At 37.6% G+C, this 23,481-nt stretch overlaps 3 protein-coding genes across 4 annotated transcripts; 1 reads left to right on the top strand and 2 right to left on the bottom strand.

Moving 5' to 3' along the window:
* Window positions 1-645: 645 nt before the first annotated feature.
* On the bottom strand, window positions 646-6,031 carry LOC106155885 (uncharacterized). Its single transcript, XM_087014322.1, has 2 exons — window positions 4,768-6,031; window positions 646-4,473 (listed from the first exon to the last, which is right to left on the bottom strand). Exons 1-2 carry the CDS (start codon window positions 5,468-5,470, stop codon window positions 4,256-4,258), a joined length of 921 nt encoding a protein of 306 aa, XP_086870448.1. The 5' UTR covers window positions 5,471-6,031; the 3' UTR covers window positions 646-4,255.
* Window positions 6,032-9,594: 3,563 nt separating this feature from the next.
* Window positions 9,595-23,042, bottom strand: LOC106155883 (uncharacterized). 2 transcript variants are annotated; one of them, XM_087014206.1, is made up of 4 exons: window positions 22,837-23,042; window positions 11,982-12,086; window positions 11,490-11,762; window positions 9,595-10,376 (listed from the first exon to the last, which is right to left on the bottom strand). In XM_087014206.1, the coding sequence occupies exons 1-4, from the start codon at window positions 22,847-22,849 to the stop codon at window positions 10,225-10,227; spliced, it is 543 nt and encodes a 180-aa protein (XP_086870332.1). In that variant the 5' UTR covers window positions 22,850-23,042; the 3' UTR covers window positions 9,595-10,224. The 2 variants fall into 2 exon arrangements, with proteins under 2 accessions (XP_086870332.1, XP_013386364.1); XM_013530910.2 differs by lacking the exon at window positions 22,837-23,042 and having other exon boundaries at window positions 11,982-13,408.
* LOC147761681 (uncharacterized) lies at window positions 15,182-20,923 on the top strand. The gene is made up of 4 exons (XM_087014320.1): window positions 15,182-15,244; window positions 17,083-17,588; window positions 17,958-18,471; window positions 18,730-20,923. The coding sequence occupies exons 2-4, from the start codon at window positions 17,205-17,207 to the stop codon at window positions 19,038-19,040; spliced, it is 1,209 nt and encodes a 402-aa protein (XP_086870446.1). The 5' UTR covers window positions 15,182-15,244; window positions 17,083-17,204; the 3' UTR covers window positions 19,041-20,923.
* Window positions 23,043-23,481: the final 439 nt, after the last annotated feature.

Below are 23,481 nucleotides of genomic sequence, written 5' to 3'. Positions count from 1 at the left end.
GGAATATTGGTAGAAAGAAACCTTTCCGAAGAAACTGAGATTACATCTATTAAGATAAGATCTAAGAAACACATCACAAAAATATTTAAAAATACATTGTCCAAAAATAACGTTAAGTATTTAGTAATAACAATGGGATTCCCTTTGCATAAAACTGCAAGCGGGACTTTAATTATATAGGTGGTAAATATAGATGGGAAACTTAAGTTAACGGCAGTGGCCCCACGAACAGATCCACCAACCTTGTGTGTATGTAACAATAGCATGCACAGTGACGGAATCTGGCAAATGTAAGGTTCTCATTACCTATTCATCACCCGGGCCGAGATCGCCAGGAATTACCATAAAATAAAACTTAAATGATAATAGAAAAAAGTTAATATGATACTAACAAAGCTCCGTATTTTGTAGAACATCATTTTAAATATTTTTTAAAATGTTTTACCTCACTTATTTCCTTGTTTACCTGAATCTTCAATCTTTTGGATCCTAGAATTTTAAGCAACTAATTATATTATATTATATTATATTATATTATATTATATTATATTATATTATATTATATTATATTATTGCTTGACGATAATGAGTACTATCCTCATCAATTAGTGAGAGGGACTGCACACAGATTCATCTTTGCTTTCTAACATCATATTTATTCACACAATACAACCTTTATGATAACACGCACGTTGATATCTCTGTATACATCTTGATGCCTCTGTCTTAGGACGCCACTATATCCATTCAACTCATCTGTAGATAAATGTCCATAAGAAGGAGAACATTGTTCTTAATTCTCACCTACATATTACTTATTATTTCATGCCAATCAAAATATGGTTGCATAGACCTCTTACCGACTTCACGTATTTCAAATTAACTAGTTATTCCAGCTCTTACAGGGGTAAGTAATGTTATTGCCATTACTTCCACACCTTACATAGATCAATAACTTCAAGCTATCCCCCGGGATAACATGCATCTCCCACAGCACAGTTAACTTGAAATATCTATACATGTAGCTGATACATGATCCATTTGCCCTAACTTTCCTTTTTTTTTTTCTTAAGCTTATTAAGCAAAACACATTTTAAACATACCTTGTGCAAAACATGGTTGCGCGAGTTAAATCTAAATGAAAACAATTGCCTTATTATATACAATCAACTAAAATATAACACACATTTCTAAAATTAATAATAAAATATGAAACATTGACCGAAGTATACAGATATAAATGTTACTAAACTCTTTTAGCGATTTCCGTCAATAGTGGAATTCTCAGCCTGAATTTTGTTCATTCAGTATGATCATAAAGCCAAGACATTCGTTTTTGCTTGTTTTACAGAATATTGATAAACACTCGTTATGCCACTGATACATTTTGCTTCACACTTATTTCCAGCTATTGTATCTCTGTAAAGGGTTTGTCACACCAAGCGTAAAAAGGTACCTATGCAGTGAGCCGTATGTGACTTCGATTATACGCACAGCATTGAACGTATGGAATCACAGTGTTACCAGGGTATTAAAATGAAGATACAAGCAGTGTTTGAAATTGCTTTTCAACATGCTTAAAATTTTTCATCTCCTTTCGGGTATGTAACGTTCAAAAACGTTAACCTGCATACTCGAGGCGTTTTTTCTAATACTAAAAGGGATAATAACTCTTCGTTCTGGCCAAAAAATGAATTTTCCTGGAGTAAACAACAATTTTCCCACACTTACAAATGGTTAATGAATCCATTTTCACATTCAAAGTTGGTCCCTGTTTTTTTTTCTAAAAAGTTAGTTTTTTTGTTATAATCTCTTAAGAGACTATAACAGAGTATAGCCATCAATGGAGGTCACGTGGTCTGATGACAAAGTTCAGATATCAGAATAATAGATATAACTGCCGTTTTTGTAGAAAAACGGAATATATTATATTTCTATGAGTTGTTCACAATGTTTTTATTGTGAAATATAGATCTCATACAAAGAGTTATTATCCCTTTAAATGCTATACGCAAGGTGTAACAGTGCCTTTACTTGAATACGCTATGAAACCCTGTAGGACGTTATGTTTTAAACAGGCAGCTTTGATTATATATATACAAGCACCAGCAAGTAGTAAGTGATAAAATATCTGTGTGGGTTATTTACCTACATTGTAGCCTTTAGTGACAGTGAGAGAATATTACATTTTTATTCCCAATTTAATCCGCGGTTTTATAAAACGACACCAAAAATTTATTAATTTTTGACATAATTTCTTCATTGCAAGTGTTTATACAATCACCGTTTCATACAAGACGTAATACATACATCACTTTACGATTGAAAAATTATAATATAAGTCGTCCATAACGAAGTCTGTGTATACATTACATGAAATGAGGCAGTTTATTATAATTACCTCCGCCAAGGAGGTTATGTTTTCATGCACCCCTGTTTGTTTGTTTGTTTGTTTGTTTGTTTGTCATCAACATAACTCAAAAATGTATGGACTGATTTTGATGAAATTTTCAGGAACTGTCAAAAGTGGGCCAAGAAACAGATGATTAGTTTTTGGTGGTGATCCGGATCAATGATCAATCAATAGTCAATAATCAAAAATATCGAAAATCAAGGGGTGAAACGGAATTGGATGGAGACTTTGCTGCCTGCAGAGACCTGCACCCTCGGAGTGCTTTTCTAGTTCACTATGTTGTCAATCCATATTTGTGAATTGAGCATTGCAACTAAAATCAATGTGCTTTTACTATCGGTCTACGTAGATCGATCCTACTCCGCGGGCCCTGAATGTAATTAGATTAACAGACTAGCAGGAGCATCTATATTTTTTTCTTATGGAATAAACATATTGGGTATAAGTTAGAGCGAGTTAAATTGGCAACTGACCATATAACCTTCATGTTGTAGTTATTAATGCTGTAAAGTCACTCTCGCTGTGGATAGGACAACAGAACCATCTAAAAGTATAAGCTGCTTTTCAAAAAAAAAAGAAAACATTGAACATTTACCCATGTGAACATTTACCCATCTTACTTCTCAATTAAATTTACAAAATAAGTCTCGTATAAAGGTTTTTACCTCACATTGATGGAATAGATTGCTGTAGACAATAATTACTTCACGGTAGAGTGAAGCGTCTGTGACAAATAGGTGTTTGAATATAAATAATTCTTAAGTATTTTACGAACTATACTTGGATAAGTTTGTTTGTAACCTTAATGCCATTAAGGGCTTTTCAATTGCAGATCATTTTTATATTTGTATTTGTCATGATACCTGATAAATAAACCTTCTGAAATAAAAGAAGCCGATTTCGCGATTTTGTAATAAAACGCAATAGGCTCGGCTTTACAGAAATTAAGGAGATGCTCTTTTGAAGCCATTTACAGCGCATCGTTAACGTATTGAAAGAATAGAAAACATTACAAAAGCAACATTGAACAATCCCTCATATCAACAAAACAAATTAAATAGAACAAGATGAATCTAAAATGGAATGAAAACAACGCAAACAATGCCATGCATCTATGTCGCCAGCTTCTACAGCACAGATACGTTTTACAAAGCCTTAATGACAATTAAATATTCATGTGCTTTCCTAATGATCCAAGGCTAGTTTTCAGTAGTAATGTATTAGTACCAGGACCAGACAACAACTGACATGGCTTTATATATGTACCCCATTATGGGACGCGCTAATCATTTATCAAACTTGAGTCGTTTGACGTGAAACAAAGTTTGGGAATCCATTTCCAGAAATTAAAATCAATGGTAATGGTAGATGCTATGGTGAAAACTACACCCCGTTACGGGCCGCTAAAATTTCCACTGTTTGCTGTATAAATTATTCATGTACTGGTACTTCTCTGGTTATTTTACTCTCGATGCTACAAAAGGTTTTTACAGAATTATATGAGCAAACATATGGTGTCTAACATTGGAAACTATACTGAACTTGTGCAAGTTAAAATAAAACATTTTTTGCCATTGAAATCATTCTTTACGTGTTTACCAGATTGAATTACAGCTCGGTTGAGCCATAAGGGTATATTCCTTGTTTTTAGGCCCTTGGTTTTGACGAAAAATCACATGGTCTAAACAATTTATTCAAAAAGGAATATAGAATTCGAAAACGATTTGTACATCGTAACTTTTTCAGTAGTTTTGAATGATATACCCCTTAAAGAGAAAAGGGGAAAATTAAAAATTACATTAAGCTATACCGGGGTATATAAATGCCATTGCATGCCATTAATTAAGGAACGTCCCCAAACACCACAAACCCAGAATCTTCCACCTCCTTCAGGCCAAACCCGTGTCCCAGCAAACACGTCCCGTTCTCTCTCCTGTAAGCCAGATTGCGGCATGTTGCTCGCAAGCACTTGGCAGAGCAATGGATCAGGCTTGCAACATGGTGGACAACGGCGGGGCTAGGAACCAGTGATGTTGTCGGCCACTTGTGCAACATTCGATCTATCCAAAAAGCAATGGGAATACTTAGACTCTGTACGTATATTGTACATTGATAGTTTAAAAATTGATGCAAATGTGAGGTGAAAATGCCAATCGCATTACTGTTTAAGACTATAATTGCGTGCTTTGACAGTTTTAAAAGCAGTCTTATCGTACGCAAACGTACATTTTGATTATTTTGAAGATCAACGAGATTTTACGGAATGCACAATCTAAACAAAAAATCACAATAATAATAATAATAATAATAATAATAATAATCCAACAGAAAATATATACAAAGACTAATAGTACCTTGTTTGTACTCCGGTTTACATCGAGCTAAGGCGTCCTCCACCTCTCTCAAGCTCAAGGGCGTACCGAACAGCTGCACGCACGCAAGTCGCCCCTGGTACCGATTAGGATAAATCATCCTCCGACCTAAATCAAGCGTGCCGCTGGTCGAAGCACTAATTGAGCCAATATTTGCGGTGTTACCCACAGTCAGCGGGCGGGCTAACGTCGACACCCCTTTGTCTAGATTTCCCGAGTCATAGTCATACCGAACGAATGCTTTGTGCCAAGTATTCAACGTGAACGCATTCTTAAGTTCTATAGGATGTTCTCTCAGCGATGGATTTTCCACCACGTTTGTCCAAAACGATGTTCCCGTTGGGTGCTGCATAACATGAAGCCCATAACGATGAATCACTCTGTATTCAAATAAAGTTTGCAACGCATTACTCTCTGGGAACATAAGGAAAACTAATGTAAATCTGTTCCTTACGTCCAAACCCCCATTGTTCGGAATCATAATGTAAGAACCGTCGGCTGCTGAGAACCCCAAAGCTCTGTCATCGCCATATGGGCCTGGTGCTAGACTGATGTTATAAAGAACACCGTGGTGACCATTGCCGCTGACGTCATTGCCCAGGTTGGCGTCATCAAATGGCCAGAAGGCTACTGGTAGTTTTGGGATCGAAGCTGAATTTAAAATATTTGTGAAAAAATTGGTCATACATTTTCAAAAGGGAATTAACAGGTGTTTAATTCAAGCTATTTTACTCTAAAAAAGCCTATCATTTGTAATTCATGTTCACGACAGATTTTGCACATAAAATGAGAAAAAGGGAGAAGGAGAGGTAAATGAGGGGGAGAGAGGAGGTGATAGCGCAAATTATGTAAACAGAAAGAAGAAAAATCCATATTTCAGCAAGAAGGGAAAAAGACTGTACCAACAACAACAATCGATTCTATATGTCTTAAAAATGAAGGCAAAGGACATAACATACATTACTTAAAGATAAAAAGAAATGAAGATAAAAGATGAAGAGAAGAAAGGTGGTGAATAGCCTTACCTTGAATTCCGTGGAAAGGCACGATGGCGACAAACTCCAGGAAAAACGCGATGTGCGATTTCATTTCCTGAACAATTAGTTTTTCTGGAACGCGTTAAAAATATCTATATTTCTGTTGTTGGCAGGAGCCTTTCGCCACAGTAAGGGCTATCGCGTACTTATAATAGATTCAGATGATAATTTGACAAACACTGTTCACTTTAGATAACATGTAGTCTAAAACTATCTAGCGCCTCAGATACTTTGTGATGGACTTGATATACTGTTTTATCTACTAGTTACACCTTGTCAATCATGAATCATTTTAAGATATTAAATATTCATGTGTGCCATTAGTTAACTCTCAAATATCAATATACAACAATACCAAAAAACTCTATTGGTAAAACTGTCTTGCTTACAATGCGTGTCAAACCTATATACATAGACAGAATGAATTTTCCCAGGAATTGCAAGAATTTTCCCATTGTTTCAAGGTAGCCACATCCGTTGAAAAAATAACCATCTATAAGCCAACCCGCTTTAGAGTTCAAAAAATCATTTCTTTTTTATGATTTTTATCGTCATATGAGAAATTTCCCGATTCCCAACCCCAGTACAAGAGTACGGTAATGGATCGATCTTTTCAATGGGCAAAAATTATCAATTTTTTAAATATATTTATTTATTTATTTATTTCTATATAGCATTTGTGGTGCTTTAGTACCCCGTCACCATGTAACATGTTGACTGCCTAACGGCTTATTGCTGACCTCTTACGTTAAATCAGACCAGCAGTTGTGTCTGAATGCATCCACAGACATACCCACTAGGCCTTCCACTAAGAGGAACTTGATCAATTTTCCACACCACCATTCCTTTTTCACAGAACCAGTAATTGCCTTATTCACATAAAACGGAAGCACGCATGAAGAATTTTCGAACAATTTTCTGCAGGACGTCACGAAGAGAATTTCTTTACAAGCCATTAAGTACTTGACCATGAGGTCGATAAACAATCTGAACTCAATTTGGACACAATATGAATATGTAATATTGCTGAACATAAGATTATTGCAGTGCTACATGGACAGTAACCGACAAAAGAATTAATGGATATTACATTCATCACATCGTTCACATTTACTTCCCACCTGTTATGGAAACGCTACACGCATTTGGACAACGGGCATATTTTTCAGAGTACATGTACTCACCCATGTACATGTAAAACGCATTCTTTCAATGTGAGAGCAGTGAAGAGATACGTTTTCTACCAGTGCATCTAATACACAGATTGCCAACCAAAGAACATGCGACTCCACGACAGTTTCGTCCTTATATGTTCCCTGGCATTGTGCGCCAAGGGAATTCAAGGTACGATCAGAGTTCTTTCACCAGGAATGCAAAAAAAGTTTCTTTAAACAAAAACTATATTAATTCAAATTTGCTTGCAGCAAGGATTTCGGTGTTTCACAAAATGTTTTTTAAGAAAAAGTGTTATTCAAACTTTGAGTATGTATAAGACGGCTTAAAGACGTTGTTTGCGTTATTATAAGGTTGCCATTCCCAAAATCTCCTACATGTAGTGCCACAATGACTAGGATAAGTCTACTGTTGCACACAGTTCTAATGATAATAAGAAGTTTATTTAAATCACTGTAAGTAAAAGTTTGGAGTTGTACAGATAAACAAGTTTGAGTAAAATTTTTAAACTAGAAATATTTATATAAAAATAAAGGCTTTACGTTAAGAACAAATTGAGTTCGAGATAAAAAGCAGACCTCTAAAAAAGTAAGATAAAGAACATTAGCGGCTATGCACGCGCGAGACAGAGCTACCAAACCCGCCATTAGAACTTGTCCATTTTATTGTAGGCACAATGTTTAAACTACCCGTCGCCTTCTGGCCCTTAGATGACGCCAACCTGGGAAATGACGTCAGCGGCAATGGTCATCACGGTGTTCTTTATAACATCAGTCTGGCACCAGGCCCATATGGCGATGCTAGCGCTTTGGGATTCTCGCAAGATGACGAGTCACATATTGAAATACCGAACCGTGAAGGGTTGGTCCTCCAGGGCAGTTTCACCCTGCTGTTCCTACTGTTCCCAGAAAGAAATGAAACATGTAATGTACTACAGATAGTTGGAGACCAAATCAGTCTTCACGTGAGGCAGTTCCCAGTGGGCTCCACGTTGCAGGTATCTACAAAACCAGCCAATGAATCGTATGGTGGGCACCGTCAGAGACTGGAAAACGCTTTGGAAATCAACACTTGGTATAAGGTACTCTTAGTATATGATTCCGCTGTGGGGATCTTGAAGACCGGGATAGCAACTTTGGATGCCCCCCTGAATTTCAATAAAACCTCTGCACTGGGAAGGTTCGCCCCTAACAATGCTACTTCCATAGCCCTTGGTCAGAGGAGCACAGAAGGCGGGCGTATGTTCACCGGTAGACTGGCATGTATGCAGTTGGTGAAAGGAGCTTTAGGCAACATCCAAGATGCGGAGTTTGCCCTGACACGGTGCAAACCGGAGTACACAGTCGGTAGGTACTCTCTGAGAGGACCTTTTTGACATACTTTTGTTGCTTTTAATTCTTCTCTCTCTCTTTCTCTCTCTCTCTCTGTGCCATACCTCAAGGACACACCCACCCATATTCTGCCACAATGTTCTGTCATTAGCCCTCTTCACAATCTCTACTTTTTAGACTAAAACATATCTGACCTGCAATTGTCCCTTAATACTTTTGTTTGCTGCACTCTGTTTCCCACCAATCATTATTTACTTACATGTCAAAGAAAACTTAGAATCTTTAATCAATATCCTTTCTACTTGTAGCCCTGCTCTTTCCAAAACTTCCACATTTCTCACTTTGTTGTTCGCACGATTTCTAATATACTTGAATTATCATTTTACGTTGCTTCAATTCCCACCTTTGTTTAAGAAGTTCGTGCGACTATGTCAAAATGTAAGCCTTCGCAAGATGCAAGAAAGTGGTCGGGAAAGTAGGTACTCTTTTGTTATTGTTTTCCTTGCCTTTGGTGTTAAAGGCTAATGCACGTCGTTCAACGAAGCAGATTTATGTATTAAAGGTGACATAATGGTATTTTATGAGTTGTTTCATTGATTGTCGTCTAGATAAACATGCATCCAGTACCGTAATAGAGAATGCATACAAACGTAGCATAAAGTTCTGACACCATCGGTCACATTTAAAAATCTAAGAAAATGCTCACTTTTTAATGCATTGCTGCAAAGAGCCCGAAGTCAATTTTTGGCCTGTAATCTACTAATTCGGATTTAGCTCTTTAACTTGTTTATTTAAATAAGTATGTTAAAGGTCTCTTATACCATGGACCTAATTCTCCAGACAATATTTATCAGACTCGAATGCACTCTATGGACACGACAACAACAATACTAACATTAAATCAAATGAATTCCAGATCGAATGTTATACAAGTGGCCAGGCACCACAACCATACCAAGTCCATATCTGGCTTACCAAGGCGTCTCGTGTTTGACGGAGTGTGCTTCGAGATGTCTCCGCGAGAAATGTCGCATTCTGGCCTACCAAGAACAGAGTGGGATCTGTCTGCTGGGGCACGGATTCGGAGTACAGCAAGTGACAGGAGAGGGTGAATTTAAGGTGTATGGTGACGTCCCTTAGATACGCGCGTTACCATGGTAATTTAGGTCACTGACCGACATGCCAACCTAGCAACATATTCACCAGTATTTTCTTCACATTGGGAGGCAGGGGTGGTCAGTCTTGATTCATTGTGACGAAGCAATGGATTTATTTTATTCAATTTTATTCTATTTAAGAATTGTGAACCAGGCGAATCAAGGCAACATATTGCCATGGTGATACACTCGTAATACTAAGGAACACAGGATTTTATTTCGCCAGTTTGCTAAGAAATTGAATAACAGTTTAATAAGTAACACACAGTGCTTATAACAATGCGGTTACGTATAATTTCAATTCCATGAACATAAATGGTCTCTCAGATAAGATACTGTTACTGCAACAATTGTGATAAAGTAAGTATTATGTCCTGATTTTTGTTGGAAAATGATATTTTGGCCATTTTAATGCAACAATCTTGCTCCATCAGAGATATCTGTTATGCACAGTCATTTTCGGCTGTACCTTATAGAAAATGAGGGGTACACATGTTCTAATCTTGTTTCGACGTTCTTTCAATATCCCTCGCTTTTTAATTACGCTCGTACCATTCTTAAATTCAGGTATACTGGTGCGTACAGTGAATCCATTTTTTTTTTTTTTTTGCAATAAATGACGATATATTCATTTCAATATTTGCCTTCAGTCTTCATTCCTTTAAGAGCAAAAGACGGAACTTTGGTGAGGTTAAAACAAATTATTATAAATACCAGTAAATGTGTACGAAAAATATTCTACTAATATCGAGGTTCGTATCTGACTCCCGGTAGCGGTCCATTGTTGCATCTGTCGCCCTCACAAAAACACCAGAGGGAGTCAGTTTGTTTGTGGCAGCCAAGACGGTACGGATCCACTTTCCACTCGCCTTGATAACACCCGCGGTAAATATCTGGAATAAATAGTAATATGCTATGAGCTACCAGTTATATTATACTAAGAGTTTCCGATGGGTTTCTCGTGGTACCTGCACTGCATATTCCTTCGTGGGCCAAAGAATTATTATTCAATAAATGAATAAGCTTTCCCAAATAATTTTTTCATCTTTATGTACAAAACGATTCGGCGCCATCGCCGACACGGAAGCTAAGCTGGTTGGTTGGAAAAATGCATGTATAAACGAATAGCTCTGTATAAGGAAAAAACTAGCGGATCCAGATGTGGGCAAAACGGCTACCCCCCCCCCCCCCCCATACACACACACACACACACACACACACACACACACACACACACACACACACTTACAATGTAGCTGCTGAGGTATCCTATCAAATCACCTATCCACCCGCCCCTCAAAAAATAAATAAATAAATAAATAAATAAAATAAAAAAGAATCGATAGTGGGAAACGAGACGCAACCAAGCAATTTTTCCGCCGCCTTGCTCTTCTTTATACATGTGGCAGGTGTTGTTACTGGAATGGTAGTCCTAGGAATGGCGGTCTGGGGTCCCATACGATTAGTACAGGTTAGGGTAACACGGGGTATTGGGGTAAGTATATGGGATGGATGTCACATGTACAAAGTAAGCTCAATGGGAAGCGGACTACGGTTCATAGCAGGCTACTATTCCTGTCACACCATTACTATATGTTGTACATTTTTGTTTGCAATTACCAAGGAAAGTGAGGCGACATTTTAAAACCACCCCACCCCCCTGCTATCTCAAATTTCTGGATCCGCTAGTGTTCGCATAAAGGGCCATTCCCATAACCCTATATATCGTACTAGCAGCGATCTATCGATCTATCTCAGCGGGGATTCTTGTTAAGGCGCAGAAAATGTAATCAGATTAAATGTCAGATTAAATGTCTGGCACGCCCCCTCGTAACTTAATTTACTTTGTGGTCTACAATGTTTTTTTGCGAGGGGGCTTTCTAGACAATTTATTCAGCTGATTACATTGTCTGTGCCTTAGCAAGAATACCCGTTGAGATAGATCGATCCTGCTACTACGATAAGGTAACGGGAACGCAGTCTAAGAGACTACAAAACCAACATACGTCCATTTTTGTCCATCCTGATGTAACAGTTACTGCTGCATGCCCAAACATTGATCCCATACGCCTCTGCGTCGTAATGCGAGAATGGCCCCCGACATGGCACCCATCCCGGAAATTGCGTCAGACCTCCCCTCACGTGATGCTCATAGCTATGGATACCGTTGTTACGGCGGGAATATGGATCTTCGTGCCCTTGTTCATCGTAGTATATTCTGCCAAATTCTTTGTGAAATTTGACGCGTGGTCCGAAAGAACACTGGTAGCAGCTTTTACCTAAAATAACGTGTTGATCTTTTATAATATGAATTTTCTGTATGTTGTCTTTGAGTTGTTTGTTTGCATCGCACATAGGCTATATTGTTGTAATACAACTCAAATTGATGCACGGACTAAAAAAAAGAAAGAAAGATACAAACAAACAAACAAACAAATAAATAAATAAATAAATAAATAAATAAATAAATAATACATGCAAATCGAAAATTACGTTACCATAATGATATCCAGACGTCTGTGGTCGGTACACTTGCCTCGGCTCTCTGTCACTCCTTTCAGCTAACATTCCTGTCACGGTGACAACAATCAGCAACAAGATCGCTGGAGCAGTCGATGTGCATACCATTATAATTGTTTAAAACCCAATAATAACAGAATGCTTTTAACTTACGTTTGCTGCGATTTTGCTTAAATGATGAGCGCTAAGTGCAGTTTCTTCCTAACGCTTGTAAGTGTCTGTATTTTTAAGTTTACATGCATAACAACATGGAAAGCACTTGTACCTAAAGTCCGGTGTGATTTCGGCAAGGTGATGAACGCTTTCAGGCGAACAAGCGCAGTTTTACTAGAAGACTTTAAACTGGCCCGTTAGATTACGAACGACACCTTGTCTAAGTTATCTCTTGAAAAAAAGAATAAGCGGAAATGTTTAGCAACTGTGGTCACAAAATGTTTAACAACAGCTGGCGATCTGAAAATTCATTATCATTAGGTCAACTGTAATAATTATATGAACTGCCTCTATAAATATCTCTATCTTTCAGCATACAAAACAACTCGGGATAGGACAACATCGTATACAAGGGTGTAGAAGCGATGTCAAGGTATCACACCAAAGAAAAAAAGACGGGTTTTTTTCCCAGTAACGCCCATTGTATCGGGGCCAATGTGTGGGGCTAATATGTACTTAGTTATGACAAACTGACTGCGGTTACTAGAGAACTAATCAGATATTCTAAAATTTTCTGTTTTTAAGAGAAGTTTCAAGCTTCGTGTTTCTTTAAAAGAAATGTTACACTCACGAAGGTTGTTTGTAATCTCCCCATCAATAAATCAATAAATGAATAAATAAATAATGGAATGAATGAACACGTAAAGAAAAAAAGAAAGAAAGAAAGGCAGTCCTTCTCACATCCAAAAAAGACGTACGAGTATATCAGAACGTAATAAGAATTGCCATTAGTACACAGTTAGGACAGAGCGCTACATTAATATTCTTCATTAATGAGAAGCACCAGCTGTAGAACCCCGTTGACTCCATAAACTGACACAAATGAAGACCACGCCTACTGTGTCTGGGCTATGCACGCACTACTGACAGCTGTGACACATTGTTAGGAATATTGATTGCATATTCTGAGTGAACATTTGATGTGCACTAAAATTTACTGTCTGAAGTCATATATCCATCCAATTCATCAATTTTCTATTAATAGGTTTGCTTTATTCATTACGTTTTTTTGGACTTATCTATTCATCTACTTATCTGTCTACTTATTCGTGCTGTCTATCTATCTATGTATGTATCTATCTATCTTTGCTTTTGACGTATTTGTATCTTCGCTCATCCGTAATCTATCAATTGCAAGTGTATGCTGCTACAGGGCTGCTATATGTCACGCGTTAATCAGTGCCATCATCACCATCATCATCATCATTATAATAATAATCATCATCATCATCATCAAAATCATTATAAACATCATTATTATTATTATTATTATTATTATTATTATTATTATTATTATTATTATCATCAACATCATTATAAACATCATCATCATCATTATTATCATTATTATTATTATTGTTGTTGTTGTTGTTGTTGACGCTGTATATTTTATATATTTTATTTCATAATATTTTATTAAATATTAAATAATGTTTTATTTCAAAGTTGAAATTTTGACGGGAATTGAAAAATTGAAAAGGTCAAAGCTGTATCCGTTTCGGCAACAGATTCACTGAATGCCACTGAGGTAACCAATGTTGAATGCAAAGGGAAAATCATCTTTGATTGCGACAGAGATAAACTTTGTTAAATGCGACAGCGAAGAGCTTTTTAAGGGTGTGACAGAGGAAATAATTCTTCACTGTGACGAAGGACAGTCGTAATTTGATAAAAATGGTCAGGTTTTATCACATATAATCAACTCAGAGGGCTTCGTTTTTATGTATGGATTTATCAGAATGGAATATGATGAAAATATATTTAGAATAAGATTGAGATTTTGGTGTTTATTACATAAGATACCTCAGGCGTGCTAATTAAATGGATACGCATAAGTAGCTTAGAAAATGGTGTTAAAAGCAAGAGAGAAGCGTGCGTTTTGGTGTTCACTACCATTATTCTTGGTTTATCTGTTTATTTTCTAATTATTTTTTTTAGCATTTAATTTACCATTGCCAATTTCTTGTACTGTGTGGGATTATTTTGAGCAATATCGTTCCTCTCGTGTCGGAAGTGACCGCAAAATAAACTGAAATGAATAGATATTTAGTCAGACAGACAAAATGAAAGGAAATTCATTTCACTTTGATAACACTATTATGATATAACAAAACGATCGATCTAAGTGCTTTACAATAGTACAAGTCCTATCTTTAACTCAACAATTAATATGCAACTTATTCACGCGTTCAGCCTCGGGAGCGTTCAGACAATACACCATTCCATACTATAGCAACCTCGCTCACTATTGTCGGTTGGCCTCACTAAACATCAAACCTGGGCGGGGGAAGGGGGGTAGTGCAAATGCTTGGAGCGCCTCATAGGACAACTGGACTGTATCTTTCCCAGGGGAATAAGAACAACAATGTCCAGTTTGTATCAGGGTCAAGAATATCCAGGCATATTTTCAGATAATGTAAAGCGCACTGCGACGCATGTGGAGAGCGTACGGCACGGTGTAACGAAACTAAGGGCCCGTGTAACAGAAAGTACGCCCTCCATTCAGTTATTATGGTTAGGGTTAGCCTAAACAAAGTGGGTCAAAATTAAGGCTTAGCTAACTGTACAAATGAATGGGAAGCAGACTTTCTGTTATGGGGACTCTCTGTCACGTTACACCGGTACACAAGAACAAAACATTACTTTATACTCCTTTTGTAAGTCGTACTGCTGGCTTGAAAACAGCTTAACGGCTGATGGGTTGGACTTCGGTTTTGCCCTTATTTCGTGTGTAGACACACCTTCAATCGCGTTCATGCGAGGAGCACACAAAGACGCAACCTGTTCGTTATTCTTAATCGGAAATCGAAGCCCCGTTATTGATGCACGTGCATGTCAGTCAATTAGGGGTTTAGTCAATTAATTTTATAAATCACTGACCCTGAATATATCGGTTACCCGGGGAATATCGAACAGTTATGGCTTGATCTAGCGTCTGCTGGGATTGTTCCGTTGTTCCATTTATGTTTATACAACTAGTGGGTATTGTTAACCGGATAGGAGACTACAACGTGGGACATTTACTAAGGTACTGTTTTTTTGTTTTTATTTTAGTTATTGTATGTTAATGTTATCAACTACTTTCTGCTGTCTACAGGTGTGTCATTTGAATTGTTCAACTTACTGGTTTTGATAATGAATTTAATTGTGGGCCTGATGTACAGTATCGCTATTTGGTGTTATGTCAATATTTAAAAAGATGGCACTTAATGGCATAAGTACTTCCCTGATTGAAATATTAACTAGTGTTCACCATCCCCAACCGTGTCCATTAGGTCGTTTTAAAGGTTTTGATAATTATCATGTAAATTGTTGGAATATCAATATTTGGTGTAGTGTCCATATTATTTCTTACTGTATACATTTTTTAAGAAGGAAACAATTTGATCACAGAAATGATAGTTACATTATCAGCAACTCTCCTATGTGTATACTACATGGTCGAAATGTTGATTCAACACTTGAAATTTCAATGTTGAATGTTATTTTTGTCCAATCAAACATCAATTGGAAGTTGAATCCAAATAGAAAGACGACATTGATTTAATGTTTATTCAGCCATCATGTGCCTGCTAGGTGATTGTATTGTACATGTAGGCCCTACCAGAAACTATTGATGTGACGACCAGTTACTGGAGTTTATGGCGACGCACTTATAAGTTTTAACAAGATGTACAGTAACGTACTTTATCTTGTGATATTTTCACGTGCCATTTTCACATGTTTAGCACCATTTAGACGGTGTAATAGGAATGGTTGTCCTCATCGAACCGTAGCCCGCTCCCCATTTCTTAATACAGGTGACGTTCGTCCCATATTCTAGCCCCAATACCCCGAATAACACTAACCTGTACTAATCATATAGGACCCGGAATTCCATTCCCAGGACCACCATTCCTGTTACACCGGTCCCAATATTTTATTACGCTACGGGGGTGGCGAGAGATGGGGTGGGATGGGTGAGAGTTTTACTGCCTTTTTCTAGTTTGCTTACGACTCTTAGGGCCTGAAAAGATCTTTCGAGTAACAAAGATTTATCCAGTTAGCTGGTCGTGGGGGATGGGGGGAGTAGGAGAGGGGTGTTTAGATAACTCTTTTGCGAGGTTGTAAAAGTTTCAATCTCAAAATGGCCCTAAGTAAAAAAAAAGTCTTCAGCACGATGTAAAAAGGACCTTTTGCAAAAAGAAATCCAATATTTTCCTTTATTTTGGGTTAACTTGTTTCAAATAATTATGGATTAAAATATTGAGATAATAATAATAATAATAATAATAATAATAATGATAATAATAATAATAATAGTAATAATAACAGTTAAAAAATTAATAATTATTATTATTATTTATAGTCTAAAATCCAACGTATGTTCAATAGACTTTACAGAATTTATAAAATTCGCAATTAAAATGAAAAAATATATACTTCTTGTCATAAGATGAATAGAAGGAAGATGATAATAGAAAAAAAAATGTCACACTGTATCCCCTCCATGCTTATGACGAAAACGGACACATTATTCAGGGTTATTTCATTTTGAATAAATATAGATGAATAATCACGGCACAACATCATTTATCAAACATTTTAAAACATAAAGCTGCAAAGTAAAATTAATTGATTCTGTTTAGTCTCGACAATTGTAAGTTATAGAAATATATCTTCATATTTTGTCGATTCTTGATTATAACTTGTGACTTACCTTAACATTATTATTTAGATTATTTGCTTAAATATCAGCATGAAGTCTTCAAAACATAAGCTGGATCTAATAATGAGTGGAGCCACTTTGTTGACAACCGTGCATGCTCAGCGTGTAGGCCTACTAGTATTTCTATATAATCATTTCACATTGATATTTTTTCACAGCTGCGATGCATTCTTCGAAGAAAAATATTCAAGACAATCATTTCGATCGGCTACAATGATACCAAAACCACCTATTTGGAAAATCTGGATAATTCATAACTGACCGAGAAGGTGACAGTAAAATGGAGGAATTTTTAAGAAAACTAAACGATTCGATGACTGAGGTCGAAGTTATCGTCCAAGAAACAAAGACATTGAAAGACCTGAACGCCCAACTTCTGGACGAGATGGAAGATCGCTGGGAGCTGGCCGATTATTTGGAGGAAGCCGTCAGGAACTTGAAAATAACGCCAAAGAAAGTCCACCCAGTAACGGCAGTGAAGCAAAAAATCCACCAGGTGGTGCTGAAGGTGGCTAGCCTCAAAGCCCACTTGAAATATTACGTAAAAATGGAAAGACTTCTGGCGTCGCTGCTTCGAGAGTATAATGGGGCCCTGAAAGTGTCCATGTGCGCGCTGGTGACTCCCGTACATGATAAGTGTCAACAGAAACAAAAGATGCTCGCAGTAGGTATCTTTAACGAGTGTTTGAACCAATTCTTTTCAAAATAAATTAATAAATAGTCTGTTTTATTTGTTGCTTTTAAAAGCAGGTGGTTACAGCTGTATCCATAAAAAGGCACATGTTAAAATTTAGGCCTTTAATTGGACAAGGCGGACTGCCCCTTATTTCTGTTTCACTAGATAGTTTCGAAGCTCTTCATTGTTTTCAACTTTATTTTTGTTGAAATATATGTTCTTGCTTCATCAAAATGTTCAATTAAACGCCAAAGACAATTTTAAAAGGCAAAATTATTAGTGGTTCCCATCATAATTTTTTAAAAATAATAACAAAACAAACGTTGGTTGTTTATCAATTTTCCCATTGTTTCCCAGACGGAGATCAACTCTTTGGAGAGGGAGTTACAAGACCTGGACCGCCAACTTCAGCGCGCAGAGAAAAAAGCCGCCGAGGAGGACGCCAAAGAGGAAGAGGAGCAGCCCCCAAAGCATTTCTCTTACATGAAACGAGAGAGCAAACGCATCGAAAGTCCAGAGAAAAAGACTCTTATTGACAAAGTCAAATACATGCTGGAGACGGTGCAAGAGCGCGGAAGCAAAGACACGAAGAAATTCGAAAGACAAATCGAGGACCTTAACAAGACGATTTTCGAACTGAGGATGCAAAATGACTTTAACCGGATGCAGGCGTCTCAGTTGGCGTCGCACTGCCCACGACCACTTCCGGGTCGACCAAAAAGTGCCATGCCGGGTCTGAGCCGGGCTCACCCCAATCAGCGACCAAGTACAAACCACAGGAGAATTCGATCCGCTCCAATTGTAACGAAGAAACATGGTGCAGAGCCTAAACATTACTCAGTGGGACCACTCAACATGCTGGACGGAAAAGGTACGAGTTTTGTTTTACTTTCACTTTCGTTTTTGAAAAGTTCCAGGACGCACAATCTATGATAATTATCTTTAAAATTGAATGGAGCTATTTTCAGACTCTAGTTTTCTTTACCTATTGATGACCGCATTTTGATTTTAAAAGGAAGCACTTATATGTGGCTATAAGACCTGTATGTGCATGTTTATGTGTACGTGTGCGTGTGTGTGTGCGCTGCTGCTGTTCTTTATTCATATTGTTCTTACTGTCTTCTAACAGGTTTTGTAAAGCCAAAGATGTCAACCGAATACCGCAACCTAATCCTTCACTACGTTGACTTTGAACTGGTTGACATGGAGCCACTATTGTCAGGGGGCGCTTTAAACAATACAGACCTTAGGGTCATCAACTCACAGGGCGGAAACCTAGAAAGGATCAGTGCCCTTCTGGACAAGTTGGACGACTCACCCGCCGGTGCAAATGCCTTCGTGTTATTCTGTCACGCGCTGAGGAAGAACCATAAGGTTATCTCTGATATGTTATACAAATGGACCCTCTATTACACTTACAACCAGGCTAGGCTGATTTGAGTGTGTCGTTGAGTCTGTTGAGTAAGAAGCTGAGTGAGTCTGTGAGTGAGCGAGTATATGTAAATGGGTGGATGTGGGAGAGTTTGTAAGCGGATGGGTGAGTGAGTGAGTGAGTTTGTGTGTCTGGCAGTCGATCGGTGAGTATGGTTTTGAGTGAGTAAGTTTGTGAGTAAGCGAAAGGGTGGGTGAGTGAGTGAATCTGTGAGTTAATGAGTAGCTGATTTTGTGATTGGGAGAGTGGGTGGGTTAGTGAATTTGTAGATAAAAGAGTAGATGAGTGAGTGAGTGAGTGTTTGTAATTGAGCGAGCGGATGCGTGAATTTTTGAATGAGTGGGTGGGTTGATGGGGTAAGTGAAATTGTGAGTGAGTGGGTGACTTTGCAGGTGAATGAGTACTCAGTATGTACCAATTCGTCGGTCCACAAGTTTGTCCGTTACTGAGTTAGCAAGTGAATGAGGGAAGAAAGAGGTAAAGCACGCGAGATCCAAAGTAGAAGAGGAGGGAGGCAGTGAATGAGAATAAATACTGAAATAAAAGTCTGTGCTGATAATTTTCATAGACGAGGAATTATAATCTTTTTCCTACGGTTATGAGTTATACATGTAGACTAGAAAGTTGGTGCTGTAATCCTTGCTCAAACGCACTTTATTTGTGTGTCTACCGCAGTGGCTATCAAAATATACACAACTGCCAAACTATATATTTTCACTTGATGTGAGCTGATCTATTTTGACAACACCTACAGTGTATATGTCTTTTGACTGACTGAAGAAATTTTCGTACCGTTTCTACAACAAGTTTGACTACGGTGCACTCCACCGGTACATACATAATAGGATTTTGTTCTTAAACATTTTCACACCATATGCCATGCCCTTTAACATTAAACATTAAGGCAACAAATAATTTGTGGTGCAATCATCGATAACAGGACAGTCGGCTACGTGACCTTGACCTTTAATCGACGTTGCACGTGCAGTTGTACCCCTCCTTGCGCTTGCGTATTGATCTGTGGAACTTTGATGTGTTGGCTGCGGGAGACTGCTCAATTAAAGATCAAAATGCATCGTTTGATATCAATTTGCTCAACCTTTGCTCATTATAAGCCATTCAATATGCTTCATAGATTTTGATACGTGGATTTTTTTTTCAGTTAAAGGCTACGGAGGCGAATCTTTTGGCATTATAGTAAGGCAAAACGCATTGTGCTTTGTACCAGTGTTGTGTATGTCCTATTTGTGCCATGTTTGAATGCATTAACATGTAAGGTTCTTCAATGTACATCAAAATTTGAGAAATGCCGCAATGTGTCTGCCATGTGATCATATTTCCTATTGGACATAAATTACACAAAAAAGTGAAAAAAATGATACCTTGTGTTGGTTTAAAGAAGGAGGGGACATAGCATTTGGCAATAAATAAAAACATGAGCAAAATTTCAAATGATAATTATTTAATCCCCCCCCCCCATAATTCCCCATTCTACCTTGAGTAGACATTAACATGAAAAGTCGTCGATATCTTTTGTGACCTGCTGCTACTGAAAATTAATCATTTTTCAATATTTGTGTTCAATATCATCTGATCATATGTACGTTTCACACACTGATACACATTGTTCCACGACTTAAAATGGACACATTAATTGCTTATTGGAATAGTATTTTACAATTTTAATAGGTTTGAAGTAAGATTTGTATTGAATATTTAATTACAATAGATTTTCTATTTCCGACACCATATTGTAATCTCTTTTCACATTGTGCTTAGCTGGTTGCTCATTTGCTTACGTTGCTAGAATCATATTTACTCTCCGTGACATTTTTAAAATGTGATAGATGTAGAATAATTCGTTTATAGAAAAAAAATGATAATATAAATTAATTAACTTTATTGTGTATAGTAAACGTCTTCACAATTGGGCTATTTTTTTGTAAATACACAACTTTTGATATATATATACCGTGTACATGTACCTTGGAGTAATACGTTTGTTTACGCCAATGGGCCGTCATTGATTGTGATACACGTGCGCGATTTGCATCGTTCTTTTACATATATTTTTCATCTCATTTAAATCAGCAATATATTTTTATTCATTCATTTATATTAACCTGTAGGATTTATTTATTTATTTATTTATTTATTTATTTATTTATTTATTATTGCATGTCCCCGTTTCTCATTTGGTTATCTTGTGTCTTCAGAGTTTGCAGGGGTTTCTGCCACTGCTTTACGCAATGTTCAGATCTCATGTTAGAACAAAAGGGAAACATGCGTGAAACATAAGTGCAATACCAGGTCCTTGGGTGTCCTAAAAGTGTGTGCGTGTGTGTGTGGGTGTGTGTGTGTGTGTGGAGGAGGGGGGGGGGTCAGTTCTAAAAAAACCCTTAACATGCAAGCAGGTTATTTGTACCGCCTGTGGTTCTCAAAGAAATCTTCAAAGAAATCCCCCACATCAATTTCCACCTTTAAGATCTTGGAGGGGGGCACACCACTCTTGTACAGTTTTTCCCCTCGCTTTCTTCAAAAGTGCCCGCACGCTACTTGAGGGTGTCAATGTCAAGATTATCGAGAGTTACTGCACTTGACAGGTCAAAGAAAATGTGACAGTTCGTAGTTTATCAAAAGTCAATAACTTGAAGACCATGAGAAAACATACATGATATCTAATAAATGTCACCACTGTGTGGGAATTCCGTACCTATGAGAACTATCCCTGAAATCAAGCTTTTAAACGCTCGTCTGTGTTTTGCTTCCTTAACACGATGAAGAACTCATTTTTCGCAATAGCAATTATTCTGCTGACTATTTCAAACACGCATAGTGCTGCAACGAGGACATTAGCTCGTCCTCTCCCGACTCAGAACGTTAAGAATTACATTGGCACCGATGGCTTGGCGGCTTGGGTCAAAGCTTGGCTAAGCGTACTAAGCCGTGAGGCTTACACTGCCAGAGTCAAGGATGATAACTTAACCGCTGAAATTGAAGGGCTACAGAGTTCCAACACCCTGTTAGTCTCTGAAATGCATCAATTGCAGCGAGCGAACATCGACTTCAGTAAAACTCTCCATAACGTGCAGCAGAAGGTAGACAAAGGGACACAAACCGACGCCGCTATCCAAGCAGAAAACGTGGATCTTAAAAATCAGGTTGCAACACTCAAGCAGCAGCTGCAGCAGCTGAAGGATTCATCAGAAATAGGGATGACATCGCTGACAAAAGCAGTCACGAGTTTAGTACAGGCCGTTGCCAAACTCTCAATGTCTCGGGGATAAGACAGAGAACTACTATAAATACCTGTACAACGTGGGACACCCTTACAGGTTGTTGTTCAACACAACCAATGCTCTCTATAAAAGCCTTGTCCTTTTTTTTCTTTTTTTTTGTAAGAAAAAAAAATGGTCACACCTCAGCTCCGAAATAGCACGCACGTGGATGGATTCAATCTATATATTTTAGCTTTAAAATTCTAGCGTGTTGTTCTTAGGACAAATTTTGTAAATGAAAAACATATCGGACAAGGTACATGATTTATATCTACAGTGTGCTATGACCGAATACAATGTAAGGCTGCAGGCCTATTACCGCGGGGGCCGATGAGACAGGATCGGCAGTCCGCTAGGAACCGTAGTCCGCTCCCCATACTTTTTATATCAGATAAGGATGTTTGAAGAAATAAAAAGACGAGGATTTTTGGCCCTGTTTTATGGTTATTTGAGCTTTTGGGAGTTTGGGAATATACAGGTGTCTTTCACCCCATATACTTACCCCAATACTCCGACTAATCCTTACCTGTATTAATCATATGGGAGCCTGAACTTCTATTCCTAGGACTACCATTCCTGTTACACCAAGGTGAAGCACAGAAGACTCAAACCACAGCGGGGAAGTAAGTGCAACACGTCAGTGAAAAGATTTCACCATCATGAAATGGCTGTTGCATCACAGCAATATGGACACCACGCTTCAGCGACAGCAGACTAGCAATATCAACAGTATCAGACAATCCGTGGCAAATGTGATTTTCGAGTTTGGAAAGAGCGGTGTATTTTTTATTTATTTATTCATTTATTTATTTATTATTTTTCATTTATTATTATTATTATTATTTATTTTATTATTATTATTATTATTATTTTTTTTTTTTTTTGCGGTAACTGCTGTGAAAAAACATCTGATGCAATTGCAGAATTAAGCATCTTGCCGAAGATGAAATTTTTAGCGATATAAACATATATTGGTGCGCTATATGAGTCTAAGAAATAGGCAATTACAAAAATATACGAATACATAAAGTTACAAACATATAGGCCTAACGACCAGTAAAATTAGATCAGCAATAATATGATCGGAAGAAAGTACAGTGAGATGCTATCCGAGCTAAGAATCTTCTAACTCGGACATTATCTTCCATATTAGGTATAATGTGAAGACGCC

The sequence above is a fragment of the Lingula anatina genome, chromosome 5, assembly GCF_051362555.1.
Source record: "Lingula anatina isolate TDL-2025a chromosome 5, LinAna3.0, whole genome shotgun sequence".
In the NCBI taxonomy this organism is placed as follows: domain Eukaryota; kingdom Metazoa; phylum Brachiopoda; class Lingulata; order Lingulida; family Lingulidae; genus Lingula; species Lingula anatina.
The sequence above is the reverse complement of the archived record's forward strand: the minus strand, read 5'-3'. Positions and strand labels throughout refer to the sequence as shown.

Coding starts and splice junctions, on each gene's coding strand:
- LOC106155885 (XM_087014322.1), bottom strand. CDS start 5,470: ATGACCAATTTTTTCACAAATATTTTAAATTCAGCTTCGATCCCAAAA. Junction 4,474..4,767: donor TAAACCGGAGTACAAACAAG/GTACTATTAGTC, acceptor CTTTTTGGATAG/ATCGAATGTTGCACAAGTGG.
- LOC106155883 (XM_013530910.2), bottom strand. CDS start 12,111: ATGGTATGCACATCGACTGCTCCAGCGATCTTGTTGCTGATTGTTGTC. Junction 11,763..11,981: donor GACGTCTGGATATCATTATG/GTAACGTAATTT, acceptor ACGTTATTTTAG/GTAAAAGCTGCTACCAGTGT. Junction 10,377..11,489: donor CAGGATGGACAAAAATGGAC/GTATGTTGGTTT, acceptor TATTTATTCCAG/ATATTTACCGCGGGTGTTAT.
- LOC147761681 (XM_087014320.1), top strand. CDS start 17,205: ATGGAGGAATTTTTAAGAAAACTAAACGATTCGATGACTGAGGTCGAA. Junction 17,589..17,957: donor AGAAACAAAAGATGCTCGCA/GTAGGTATCTTT, acceptor ATTGTTTCCCAG/ACGGAGATCAACTCTTTGGA. Junction 18,472..18,729: donor CAACATGCTGGACGGAAAAG/GTACGAGTTTTG, acceptor GTCTTCTAACAG/GTTTTGTAAAGCCAAAGATG.